Source organism: Pipra filicauda, unplaced genomic scaffold (assembly GCF_003945595.2).
Source record: "Pipra filicauda isolate LSUMZ 115617 unplaced genomic scaffold, ASM394559v2 scaffold161_size1661140_pilon, whole genome shotgun sequence".
In the NCBI taxonomy this organism is placed as follows: domain Eukaryota; kingdom Metazoa; phylum Chordata; class Aves; order Passeriformes; family Pipridae; genus Pipra; species Pipra filicauda.
Window position 1 is genome coordinate 390,869 of NW_024104118.1, and position 12,917 is coordinate 403,785.

Sequence of the window (12,917 nt, forward strand, 5' to 3'; positions counted from 1 at the left end):
CACCGAACCCCGCCTTCCCGGAACACTCCCCTTTTCTACGGTGGAAATAGTACGAAATTTCCATTCTCTCCCAGCCCCGACTTCCCCGCCCTCCCCCTATCAACCCCTGCCTGTACCAGAACCGAGGCGGAAAATAGGAGCACCATCTGTCCCAGAACAGATCCCCTCCAGTGACGGCACATCCCTTGCAAACAGGAGCCTCCCACTCACCTCTGAGGCTTTGGACATCATCCCAAGGAAATCCCCCGAGGGCTGGGCGAGCTTGTCCAGTCCTTGCTCTGTCCCTCCCCAAAGCTGCATGTACAGGAGGATCACGATGCCCTCCAGACAGCTCCTTACCTTCCCTTTCCAAAGCCAGGTGCTCGGGAAGGCCCCAGACACAGGGGGCCACGCAAATTATTTGCCAAGCAAATAATGATTTATAAACTCCTAAGAGCACATTCATGGTTTACTTCTTCCTTTTCCCTAGAAAAGCAGCAAGAAATAACCACAAGAGCCACCGCCACCATATCAGTCAAACCAGTTTTTCCTTTATTAGGTCCAACTCCACAGCACTTACACTGCGACTCAATAAAGGAAGAAGTTATTTCAGATAAGATTTAAGGTTTGTGTCTCCAGGTGACTGTGTACAATCAGGTAGCATCAGTAAAACACTTGAGCAATGCACCTGGAACAAAAAAGAACAGAAAATAAAAAAAGAACCAGAAAAGCCATTTAAGAAGCAGCCAAATATCTCCACAAAGTTTCCATGAGGTTTCAAATGGTTTATTTCCATCCCTTTTACCCTCAAAACCCCATCTAACCATCCTCAGCTCAAAAATGCAGGTACTGCATTCCCAGCACAGCTGCTTCAGTACACCTAGCACCAAGACATGGTATGCCAGGGCAAGGAGGAGGGAAAAGACTTAGAAGACCCAGAATTAAGTACTATTTGCAGCAGGCTGACACATGGTATCTCTATTCTAAGCATAATATTTTAAAAAATAATATGACATGGGTCATCTCCTGAAGAAACCAAGTTAAGAGGCTTCACTTCCATGAGGATTTTTATTTAGGGCTTAATTTTAGTCTGGGATTAGAGCACGTCAGGTCTTGCCCATATTCTGCCTTTGCCAGGAGTTTTGGGGTACAATAGTCCCATGCTAAGAGTCTGGGAAGCAACATCATCCCTTACCAATAAAGTTTATGCTTTGTCCAGGCCCAGTTCCTCTGGAGTGGAGATTCCCAGTTCACTCAAAGTTGGTCTAAGCTCCTGGATAACGTAAGGATAGATTTCCTTGTGAGGTCCTGCCTTGTCCTAAACAAAAAGACAAATGGTGTTATTTCAGCATAGAAAGATTCTTCCATTGGTCTTATGCCTCCAAAATCTCCACACTAGCCACTGCTTGTGGCAGAGCAGAACTGCTGGCTTCTAGGGCTGGCTCCTCTTAACTCCCTGGGAAGGCTGGATTCAAGTTTCAAGGTTTAAGGTGTTTTCCAGGCCTACCCAGCTTTCTGAGTCACTACTCCCAGCCAGCTCAGCACTCAATCCCTTAAGAAGCCAGTAAGCTTTGTGCTCATCATGCAGCCATTGATCACAGCAACAGGAAAGAGTGGTTTCCCCTTGCAGCAGGAAAAAGCCAGGGGAAACTCTCCTGCTGCCGGGCTCTAGCAATGCAAACACAGCAGTTCCACCCACCTTTACAACCTCCAGGATGCGGACAGTGCTGGCAAAGTCATTTAACCGTCTGCAGGCCCTCAGAGCCGCGTCAATGATTTTTGGTTCTGGGACCAGGTCGTAACCCACCAGTGTGTTTATGCCTGTGGAGACAAGAAAACACTAAGAGGAACTTGGAATCAGTTTGCCATGCTGCCAAAAGGAACCCTTTGCTGTCTATTCCTTTTCTCTCCTTTCAAAGGGAAGGGCCCAACACCTAGCCAGCCAGGTGCTGCTGGAACGATCCCTCTGGCTGCAATTATCTGATTATGCAAACACATTTTTAATTCTTAATTGGGGAAGTTTAACAAAACTTGGCAACTCCACAGCAAACAATTGGAGACAACCAGTCAACAGCCTGCAGTCAGTTATGGCCAAGCCACTGGGTCAAAGTCCAAATAAAAATGTGTGTGGTTACACACCAAACTGAGCTTACATACACTTTCCTTGGGGCAAATGTTTCTCTCCCTCCCATCCAGGTGCTAAAGTCATGGAACGGTTTGGGTTGGAAGGGACTTCAAATGTCACTTAGCCCACCCACCTTCCACTAGACCAGGTTGCTGGAAGTCCCATCCAACCTGGCCTTAGACACTTCCAGGGATGGGGAGTCCACAAAAAGGCCAAGTAAAGTTGTTATTTCTGGTCACCAAACTTACATTTACTTCAGGTTACTCTTCCCTTTTCCCCAGCGTACCTTTCCTGAGCTCCCAGGCATCAATATCTGGCTTGTTGAAATACGTCACCCAGCGAGCATCGAATTCTTCATCTGACTCTTGTGACCCGTGAGAGTAGCAGCGGGCATGCAGCACAGCTGGATCCAGAAACAAAGGAAGACATTTGGAGCAAAAGGAAAATAACAGTACTTGAGTCCTCACCCAGAAGCCATAAAATATGGATTTCACTTGCTACAGTCAGTCTGGATCAGTCCTGGATAAGCAGTGGATGGATACAGCTATTAAATACTCTGGTTTGGTTCATGGCAAAGTGTCTATTTTTTCCACATCAGACTTCCAAAGTGTCCCCAGAGCCTTTGGTCAGAGCAGGATTATTTAACAAGAAAACCTCTCTGAAGGACTGGTTATCCAGAGATGGTTTTCTGGCATCCCTATATCTGTAAGATACAGGAATTTTCCCTCTTCCCAGAGCCAAGCGAGCTGGAGAAACATAACATCATTCATCACCAAAACTCCATGAGCTCAACTACAAAGGCTCTCAAAAGCAAAGGGATGAGAGATACTTCTTCCAACAGGCTGCTGAAGGGTTGAAGGAGAAAAAAAATGATCACTCTGTGTCTATCCAAGATGAAACTCCTGGATCTCAAGGTTGTAATTGCATTAATATTTGATAATTAATCACAAAAGCAGATTGTACCCCAATGCACAAATTAGTCTGATATGATTTATAAATTAATGTCTTCCCTCAACACTACTCTGTCACAAATTGGGGGGTTCTTTGATGAAATTGTCTTATTTTACTGCATGAAGGTTGGAACAGTTTTCCAAAGGAACTTAACTAAAGGAACACAAGCCTGGTGCTTCCTTTCCCCACTGCTAATCTCACTCCACTAATATTTGCAGAGGTCACACACCAGATACGACCTTGGAGCTCAAAGCTCCGCTTTAGGGAAGTCAAATTTAGCTCCTGGCTTTTTCTTTCTTAACCCACCATGAACCACTTGTGCTGACCAGCTACAGAGTTTTATTTAAAAGAAGAAACCCCGGCACTGGGTTGTATTTTTGCTGATATCCTTGTCTTCAGTCTCACTAATGACAGACTTCTAAGAAATCAATTTTGGTTTTTTAGCAAAATTTAACATGGTCCAACATTTCAGCCGCAATTCTGATTTATGCAATGAAAGCATGAAAATAGTTTTATGTATTTTAGCTAGGGAAAAGCCAAGCTGGAATTATAATCATCTTTTGCCATTCTGTAGGGAAATTCCCCCTCCTCTCCCCAACTCCAAAACAGACCTTTGACCCTGCTTTCTCTAATAAATCACCTGCACAGCTGAACTCAAGAGCAAGAGCACAACTCTGTAAATGCTCCTGCACGCAGGACACTGCTGAAAACCCCCCAGATTTCAGCTGTTTGGGGGTGAAGCCTTGTTTTTCCTAAACAGAAAGAAAATCCTACAGAGAAATAGTCAATCACAGCTTGAGAAAAGCCTAAACTGAAGTGCTCAAATGCCACCTTTAAGTCTTAAAACTAAAGTCTTTCCTTAACAAAACTATTCCCTGGATCCTGAACGAAAATAAAGACCATAAACATTAGAACTCTGGATTTCCAGGGCGCATTTTTCAGCTGCTGCTACATTTCTTTTCCACCCTGTGTTTTCCATATTAATGTTTATATTTTGGGGACTGGGCTCTGAGATTCATTTTGCCTCGAATGGGGTCCTTCAAGGTCACTGTCACACACATCACGTGTGTGTGACAGCCAAACCACACCAACCTATCCACGAGGAGATTCCCAACTCAAGGAAGAAGCAAAGGGCACGTACCTTTGCTTTCAAACGAACACAACAGGCATCAAGAGCCTAAGAAGCCTAAAATCACCTAATATTACACAAAAACATGTTAAAGCTTCTCCCCAAGGGCCCGAATTTGTCAGTTTTCCCTGTTAACGAGCACAGAAGAAAAACACATACGAAGAAAAACATTAATTTACTGAAAATTTGGCAGTGAGGAGGAGCCCAGGGATTACAAAGGGAAGGTTCTGCAGCAACACAAACCCCCGAGGCCACCCTGAAGGCCAAGGGGTCACAGCAGTGTTAAGTGGGGTGTTTGTAACATAAGACCTTGGAAAAGAAGAACTTGGATGGCCACGAGCAGAGGGGGTTCAGCAGCACAAAGGAACAGCGAGCAAAGACTTTTAGTGGATTTAAAAATAACAAAAAAACAAGGGTTTTAAGAAGCACCTAAAAAACCCCTATGCTTATTACTTAGGCGCAGCAAAACGCTCCCTTAAGGCAGCTGTTTAAACTCACACGTGCCGCAGCAGAGGCACACACAGGTCCCACGCATTATTAGTGCCTGCTAATTAGCTATTAATTGCAATGCAGAGGTTAATTAGCTATTCATTGCGATGCACGGGCATCGTGTGTTCTCTGCAGTCTCTGTATTCCAGCTCTGCCGCCCTGGCCACCGTCACACCGTACTGTCTGCGGCTGCTATTCCTCCTCTCCCTATTAACTGGTGTGTTAATGAGGTGTTAATATTATAACTAATCGGGGTGTTAATTAGAGCGGTGACGGCTGGCCCGGAGCTGGAGGGGGCGGTCAGCGCCCCGGTGCTGCGGAGGTCACCGCCGCCCTTCATCAATGTCACCTTGGCGGGGGGCGCGGGGAAAGCGCCGCCACCGCTCCCCGCTGCAGCCCCCGGGGAGGTGCCCGGGCCCCATGTGAGGCCGTACCGGCGGGGGGGTCCCGGTGGCGGCGGAGGGACAGGCGGGGGCGGCCCGCACTAGGCCGCGGGGTCACCGCAAGGACACGCCGGGCTCCGCCGCCTCACACCCTGCCGGGCCGGGATCTCGAGGGCGAACCGGGGCGGGAGAGACGGACGCGTGCGGCCGCTCACCTGCGGGGCCGGCGGGCCGGCGGACGGCGGTGCGAAGGCCGGAGACAGCGCAGCGGCGGAGGAGAGAGGCGGTGGCGGCCAGCATGGCGGCGGGGTGTCAGGGAGGGCGGGAGGCTGCACCGGGGGCACGCCGCTGGCTCCCGCACCGCACCGGGAGAGAAGGACGGAGATGAGGGAAGGCGGAGACTGGCGCAGGCGGGTACAGCCGTGCAGCGGGTACGGAGCGCGGGAGGCCGCGGCGATGGACTGGGGGCGGAACCCGCCGCCATCTTGGGGCGGGGCCGGCCGCCATTTTGTGCGTGAGGGGAGTGGTCTTCGGACCTCTCCCTCCTCACTGAGCCGCCACTCGAGGGGGTGTTTAGACTCGTTTTTGAGGGGTTCAGGCTCGTTTGTGGTGGGTTTGGGCTGCGAGTGCTGCCTCTTAGCTGAGCCCGCGCAGCCATGGCCCAGTGTAGCCTCCCCGTCCCTGTCAATGGGCACCCGCACGACTCCATCCGTGTGAGGGGAATGGGCTCAGTCCGGCTCTGCTGCCGCATCCAGCAGTTCCCCAGGCTCTCTGGCACCCATGATTGTATCCTTGTCCCCACACCGTGGGGTGCTGCCCTCAGCTACCATCGCACTGCACCAGCCACTGCACGGGCACAAAATCATCCCAAGAACCATCCTTGGGGCTGTGCCTCAGCAGTGCCACACAAAAACATCGTGATAATTCCACTCGCAATGTCCCCCAGTATCATCATCCTGTTTTAAATGTTCCATTTTTTAGGTTACAGTCATATTTTATTACTTTTTTTTAATGTTCTCATGCAGGAAAACCTCATCCCGCAGCTAGCAAAGCGAGGAGTGCAAAATTCCAGGGGTGGTCTCCAAGTGTTGCCTCCGAGACTGGAAACTATCTGCTTATAAAATCAAATAAAATAATTTTACACAGGAACAAGATAAAGAGAAACTAGTGATTTTCAGTTTTTTCTCCTCTCTCCTTGGTGGGACCAATTGAGACAGCAGCAGTGGAGACGAAGGGCTGTTAGTGCTCAACTGTATGGCTCCCACAGTCTTTAGGCTCTGATCAAAGGAGTTTATTAATTAATTTTATTAATGATTTCTTGTGCATTTGGGGTAGGAGCCTGTACCCAGTGCTCTCATGTGGGGCGGAGGGTTGAGCCTGAATGGGGTCCGCACTGAGGAGAGGAGCTGGGAAGAGCTGGATGGGACAGAGCCCAAAGCTTTCCCAGCCCCCAAACCACAAAAAATAATCATTAAAAAAATACAGTGGAAATTAACGCTCAAGTGAAGGGAATCAATCTGCGGCAGAGCAGATAAGCAAGAGCCTCTGGCCCAAGGAGCGGCTGCCTGCTGAGGGAGATAGCAAGGTCATCGCCAAACAAAACAGACCCTGCTTCTTCCTCCTCCTCCTCTTCTTTGTTTCCTATTCCCAGCAAAGCAAGCCCTTGACAAAGAGGAGATGCTTGCTGTCCCAAGATAGTGGGAGTGAGGCAGGGAGATAAGGTGGCTTCAACCGTAGCATCCCCACGGATGGATTTTGGGAAGGTTTCACTCACTAATACCAATTAATTCATTGTGCAGTGCCCCGAGGTGCTGGGCCAAGGGGAACCAGGTGGATTAGAGCTTGTTTGGCATCCCATAACCTATTCCCCAAATCGCCCTGGTCCCTGCTGCGGGGTCTGGAATGGGGGCTTTGCCAGGCGTTGCCATGCCAGCACAGACTAGGGCACACAGCAGACCCTGATGCCATTCTTCCAAGGGACAGGATTTGGCTGGGTTCCCCTTGTCCTGGCTCAGCAGCAGCCCTCACTGTGCTGATCCATGCTGTGTTCAGCAGCCAAGACAATCCCCCTGTTTTCCCATAGACATATCTCAACTATTTCAAAGAGCTTTTATTTTTCATTCATTTCCCTTTGCCTCCTGGAAGAAGCAGGGAGTTTGCTTCCCAGGGCTTTCCCAGGCTCTGCAGCCAAGCTACGATCCCAAAACCTCCCTGTCCTGCCCTGGGCACTGCATCCAGCCATGACAACCACCCACCCAACACTCCCATTGCCCCCAGCTCCCCAGCTCCAGACCCTCGGGGAGAGCAAAGACTGGAATATGCGATGCAGGTTGCTTTATTTCCTTGTGCTGTCCTACAGGCAGCACAGCACGGCACGGCACAGCACAGCACAGCACTTGGCTCTGCAGGCGCAGGGAGGGAGTGACCCCCTGCTTGTTTGGGTGTTTTTTTGGGATGAATCATGGCCCCAGAGGACACTGAGCCCAGCATTAATAACCCTGACAGCTCCTCAGCAGTGGGTTTGGTAATGAAGGTTTTATTCCAGTGGGCTTGGGGCAAAACCATCTCCTGATAGATGAGGTGTTGCAGTGGGAAGCGGTGTTGGTATTGGTCCAGGCACCCCACCTCTGGCTCCGTGGGAGTTGCTGCAAGATGTGGCTGCTGGTCGTGGTGTCCCTGGATGGCCACCAGCTCCCCCCCCACACCCTCCCCTGCTTCAATCCATAACCAAGAGCTGGCGGATTTAACACTTTAACCCTCACCCCAAATCTGCAGACCTCCCACCTGTGGGGATCAGATGGAGCAGCGGCAGCAAGTGGGGACACGTCAGGGAGAGCCTGCAGCCCACCAGTGACCCCAGAATGAGTGTATCTTTCTGCCTCTCCACCTGTCTGATCGGGGTGGGAAGCACTGTGGTCAGTGGTCCAGCTGGCCAGCAGTGGTCCCTGAGCCCCTTGGACTGTCAGGCACCTGTACCTGCAGCTTCTTGGGAAGCAGCTCCTCGCGGGGAGGTGGCAGCGGCCGCTTCAGCCCCTTGGTGGAGGATCCCAATGTGTCTTCTCCTGCCTCACCGAGCCCGTGCTGGGGCTCCGGGGGTTGGTAGCCCGTCTGGTTGGGATCCAGGGGGTCTCGGGAGAGCAGGATGCAGATGGAGGGGACGTTTTTGTGGACGGTCAGGTTCTGCGCTGGGCTGTCGGGCAGCAGGTCCTGGTTCTCCCAGACCTCCAGCACAGTTTTGTAGCGTACCTTGGTGACCTGGTGGAGCCCTCCCAGCTTGCGTTTCATGATCTCCACACAGGTGATGGTCTTGGTGACCGCCCTGCCGGAGCCACTGAAGATGATCTGCCGGCTGCCCTTCAGCTCCATCTGGGCCATGGCGAAGTTCATCAGGTTCCTGATCTTGCTGCCCTCCTTCACTTTCATCTCCACCACGTCAGGGGACAGGTCAGGAAAGGGCAATGGCATCTCTTCCTCCGACGTCCTCACCTTTCGGAAGTTCTCCATCCCGGACTGGGCAACGGGCTTGGCTCTCTCTCCTTCAGCAGCCATCCTTCCCCCCTTACCAGTGGGTTCACACAGGCTCCCAGCACCGTGGAACCATGGCAGGGCTGACCTCACTGCCCTCCAGCCCAGCCCTGCATCCTCACAACCACCAGCCCCTTCCCGTCTGCTGTCCAGGGGCTGGTAGCAGGCTCAGTGGCTGTGCCAGAGCTGTCCTCTGTGAGAAACAGGGCTGCAGGATCCTCTGGGTGCACCCAGTTGCTCCCAGCAGGGATGACAGCTGGCTCCAGCTCTCGGTGATGCTTGGGCTCCTCCGCTCCCACTGCAGTACTCGCTTCTGCTGCTCTTTGCTTCATTCTGGACTTCAGCAGCCCCCAGAGCTGTTCTGTGTAATTAGCAGATCCTCCCCTTCTCCCTCCCCTTCCTCCCCTCCTCCTCCTCCTCCCCTGCTCAACCACCCATCCCAGCACCCAGCTCCTGCCTTCATACCTGACAGGCAAAGGGGAGGGCAGGGAACCCAGCTCCCCATCCAGAAACAGGGAAATGAAGGGAAAGCGAGGAGAAGAAGGTGGAAGGCAGAGGCAGAAACTCACTCTTGCCTTCATGATGCTCCCAAAGTCCTGCCCCCTTAAAGAGAACCTAGTCCCTTCTCTCTGCGCTTGCTCCTCTTAAGGACACCCACTGCTAACAGCAAAAGTCACCCTGCCTGCCTGCCTGCCCTGCAGCATTCCCAGAAGGATGAGGAATCCCAGCCATGCTGTGCTCAGACATGGCACAAAGATGCAGCGGGGACTGTGGGAAGTACTTTGGAGCCTGAGCTCAACCCTTATTAGCCATCAGAGAAGCTACTAGGACCTGCAGCCAGGAAAAAGCCAAGCAGATGGCATTGCAGCCAGGCATGCATCAAGTGTGCCAGGGCTCTGCTCCCCCCCCAACATCCTCAGCCCTGGCTCTGCCCTGCAGGAAAATGTCTCAATTCCCAAAGCTCCGAGGAGCAGATGCTGTGGCAGAGGTGGTTTTCATGGGTGATTTCTCTCCCTCTCCTTCTCCTTCCCTTCTTCTCCCTGGTGCTCTCCCAGCCCCTGAGCCTCGCCATCTCCGCATCCCTGATGCGGAGCTGCCAGCTGTGGGCTTACCAATACATTTACTGTTAGTAAATCCCAGGAGATCCCTATTGCAGGCCAGGAGGTGTCCCCTTCCTGCCCCTAATGCCTTCCCAGGCAGTGGCAGTGTCCCTGCCCCAGGCTGGCCCTTTGCCTGGCCCTGTCACCTGCCTGTCCCCTCCCACCCCACTGGCCAGGGGATCATTGCACAGTGGAAAGACACGCCGAGTATTGACTTGCAGTCAAATCTTATCGGCCTATGCAGGCCCCTGGATTGGTTTCACTTGGAGCAGGGCTTGAAAAAATACATAAATAAATCAATCGATCCCATGCCTGTGGAGGTGATGGCAGGATGTGGCCATCACCACCCGTCCAGGATGAATCTCACATCCCTGTGGTCCCCAAAGCAGCCTTCTCTGTGTACCACTGCCTAAATGGTGGTGGATATGGGACACCCCCTGATCCAATCACTGGATTGGGGTCTGGTGGGGGGGTCTGTAGGCAGTGGGATGGGATGGGATGGGATCTATGAGCAGTGTGCTGGAACACTCCAGGGGATGCAGAGCATCTTTTCCCGCACTCCCTGAGGCCCCTTGGGCTCAGAGAGGGAAACTGAGGCAGGGCAGGCAATCCTCCCAGGCCCACCCCCAGCACCAGATCCAGGCTTTGAGCATCCCCAAGTCCTCTCTGGTGCTCTGCAGTAGTGAGCATGCCTATTCCCTGTGCTTCCACCATGGATCCCTCGCTCCTAGAAGACAAAACAATGGCATTTTCCCCCCTTTCCTCTTGGCAACTCTTTATGGCATCCTTGCAGATGGCACTTGGTTCCTTTCTCAGGCAGGCAGGGATGGATTAAAGCCCTCAGGGAAATTGCTGCCTTCAAAAGGTGCTAAACCCCTGGGAAAATAATGGGGGAATATTTCAGTGACTGAGAAATCCCTCAAGGTAATTATCCAGGTGACCTAGGAAGGTTACATGGACACCGAGGCCTGACAGCTCCAGGGCTCTGGCCAAGCCAGATGAAACCCTGGCGCTCACTGAACCATCCAGCCCTTCCTTCCTGGCCCAGAACCATCTCCTGCCTCCCATGTCCCATTTTCCATGGCCTTGTGGCACCTTCCCCACCACTGGGTGATGGAAGCAGCAGCAGCTTCTCCTCCACAGCCTCTGACTGCTGCTTACTGAACTCTGCCTATTGCAGCCTCCAAAACAGAGGCAGGTGAGGTGCAATCACGAAAAGGCTTCAGGAGGGTACACTCCCCCCGAGGCCAAGGCTGCATCACATTAATGACAGCCTTATTTTTCCTCTGCAGTGCTTAAAATGTAAATGAAATTCATTATTAGCAACTCCACTGCTAATTACCATCTAAAGCCATTCATTAGCCTGTCAGCTTATTTGTTGGAGGACAACAGAGTGAATGGGTTATTCCAAGTGATGGAATAGCCGAAATGAGCTCAGTGGGGTGGGAGAGGAAAAGCAGGGAGAGGGGGACAAAGGCACAGACAACTCCAGCCATGGGGGATCAGGGAAAACAGCTGGGAAAGAGGATGGGGAGTCCTTTCAAATGGAGAAGAGGCAAATAGGAAAGGCAGGAATGGTGAAAAAAAAATAGGAGTAAAGGAATTACATCCTGAACATTGTCCTTCTGTCCTTCCTGAGCAGCCACACTGGTCACTCTGGGACCCAAGGAGTGGTTTCTTCCTCCCTTTCCCCATTACAGTTTCTCTCTGAGCATCTTGTATCCCAGCACCATCCCAACCCCATCCCAGGAGGGGTCCAAATTCCTGCAGCATCCTCTTGCCTGGTCTCAACTCCATAGGAAGTGTGAGCTTGGAAGGGCCATTTGGAAGAGGAGCCAAGAAGAGAGCTGGTGGTGGCAGGGATGAAGAGGGCTGGAGGAGACAGCACAGAGATTAGCCAAACCTGGAAAAGTGGGAAAAAAACCCCAGAAACATATTCCTAATGGAGATCAGGGCAGCTGGAGAGGAACAGTAACCCGAGACTCTGTCCTCCACCTGCCCTCTCTATATTTTCTTTCATCCAACGTGGCCGTACACAGGAGCAGGACGGAAAGTGGAAGCATCTGATACAAGGAGAGTCTCAGTGCCACCATCCATCTCTGCGTCATATCTGCCCAGCTCAGGTCTCAGCCTCTCATCACGTTGCACTCAGCAGCAGGCTGATGCCAGAGCTGATTGTAACCCCGGGAAAGGGGGTACAGATGGACCCCCGAGATGTCACAGTTACAGGGATTCCCTGTCCCAATCCTAACCAGCATCCTGGAGCTGCTGTTTCACAGGAGCAGCTCCCTGAGGGTGCACCCCAGTCTTCCCAGGGTGCAGGGGCTGTCTCAAGATGCTAGAGGAACCTTTGGAGCATCCTAGGGTGGCACCAGCTCCCTGCTGAGCCCTTATCCCTATAGTAAGCAGAAAATTACAGAGCTCAAGATAATTCTCATTTTAAGAGCCAGACAGTAAAAGAAAAGGGAAAAATCCCTTTTATAAGACAAATCCCTTTGCAGAGCTTCAGCATGATGAGCAGAGAAATGTCATAAGGACCCTGAGAGCAATAATAAACATGAATGGTCTGCACCAGCCACACTGGGGACTCCTACCCACATCCTGCCTGTGGCACAGGAACTCTATTTAAGCTCAGCCCAGAGGTCTTAGTCCTAGTCTGAGCTGTGCTGGGGCTGGTTTCTGGGTCAGCTGCAGCTGCTCTGCTGGACTCTGATCCACAGACTGACCCTAGACTGGACCTGTGGATTGACTTCAGTGGCTTGAGTTCAGTGGCTTTGAACCTGTTTGTTTGCTGGGAATTTGCTGCTTGATCCAGACTCTTGGTTGGATCCTTCCCAGCCTGCCCTGCTCAGGTGGTGTGGGATGAGTAGGGAGGCTCTTCCTCTGCCCCTCTGTTATCCCCTTGGCTCCCCAGGCATTCCCTGTGAGTGAGGGGAGCACACATCTGTTTGAATCCTGAATACCCCTGCTTGGAAAACCTGTGGGCAGACAGGAATGTGGTGATGCTGAGGGCAAGGAGTAGCTCTGCAACTGGACATTCCCAAAGCCTCAGTGGGATGGAAAAGCAGTGGGTGGCCTGAGGCAGCAGAGAAGCGGGGAGGGGGGGGAATTTAGGTGAGAGAAAGCTCAAGAAACAATAAATAAGGGACAAGAAATAAGCCCCAAATCCCCAGGGTGCTCAGCCAGGGTGGCTCTGCAAGGCTTGGAGCAACCCTGTGAGGTCTCACATGTGGGCA

General features: G+C 52.0%; 2 protein-coding genes across 2 annotated transcripts; both read right to left on the reverse strand.

The window, feature by feature from the left end:
- Nucleotides 1-508: 508 nt before the first annotated feature.
- On the reverse strand, nucleotides 509-5,507 carry LOC113983234 (cytochrome c oxidase subunit 5A, mitochondrial). Its single transcript, XM_027712172.2, has 5 exons — nucleotides 5,272-5,507; nucleotides 2,391-2,507; nucleotides 1,679-1,800; nucleotides 1,175-1,297; nucleotides 509-667 (listed from the first exon to the last, which is right to left on the reverse strand). The coding sequence occupies exons 1-4, from the start codon at nucleotides 5,354-5,356 to the stop codon at nucleotides 1,184-1,186; spliced, it is 438 nt and encodes a 145-aa protein (XP_027567973.1). The 5' UTR covers nucleotides 5,357-5,507; the 3' UTR covers nucleotides 509-667; nucleotides 1,175-1,183.
- A 531-nt stretch (nucleotides 5,508-6,038) lies between these two features.
- RPP25 (ribonuclease P and MRP subunit p25) lies at nucleotides 6,039-8,919 on the reverse strand. The gene has a single exon (XM_027712169.2). It carries the CDS (start codon nucleotides 8,603-8,605, stop codon nucleotides 7,973-7,975), a length of 633 nt encoding a protein of 210 aa, XP_027567970.1. The 5' UTR covers nucleotides 8,606-8,919; the 3' UTR covers nucleotides 6,039-7,972.
- Between the last annotated feature and the right edge of the window lie 3,998 nt (nucleotides 8,920-12,917).

Coding starts and splice junctions, on each gene's coding strand:
- RPP25 (XM_027712169.2), bottom strand. CDS start 8,605: ATGGCTGCTGAAGGAGAGAGAGCCAAGCCCGTTGCCCAGTCCGGGATG.
- LOC113983234 (XM_027712172.2), bottom strand. CDS start 5,356: ATGCTGGCCGCCACCGCCTCTCTCCTCCGCCGCTGCGCTGTCTCCGGC. Junction 1,801..2,390: donor TGCCTGGGAGCTCAGGAAAG/GTACGCTGGGGA, acceptor TTGTCTCCACAG/GCATAAACACACTGGTGGGT. Junction 1,298..1,678: donor GCATCCTGGAGGTTGTAAAG/GTGGGTGGAACT, acceptor CTTTTTGTTTAG/GACAAGGCAGGACCTCACAA.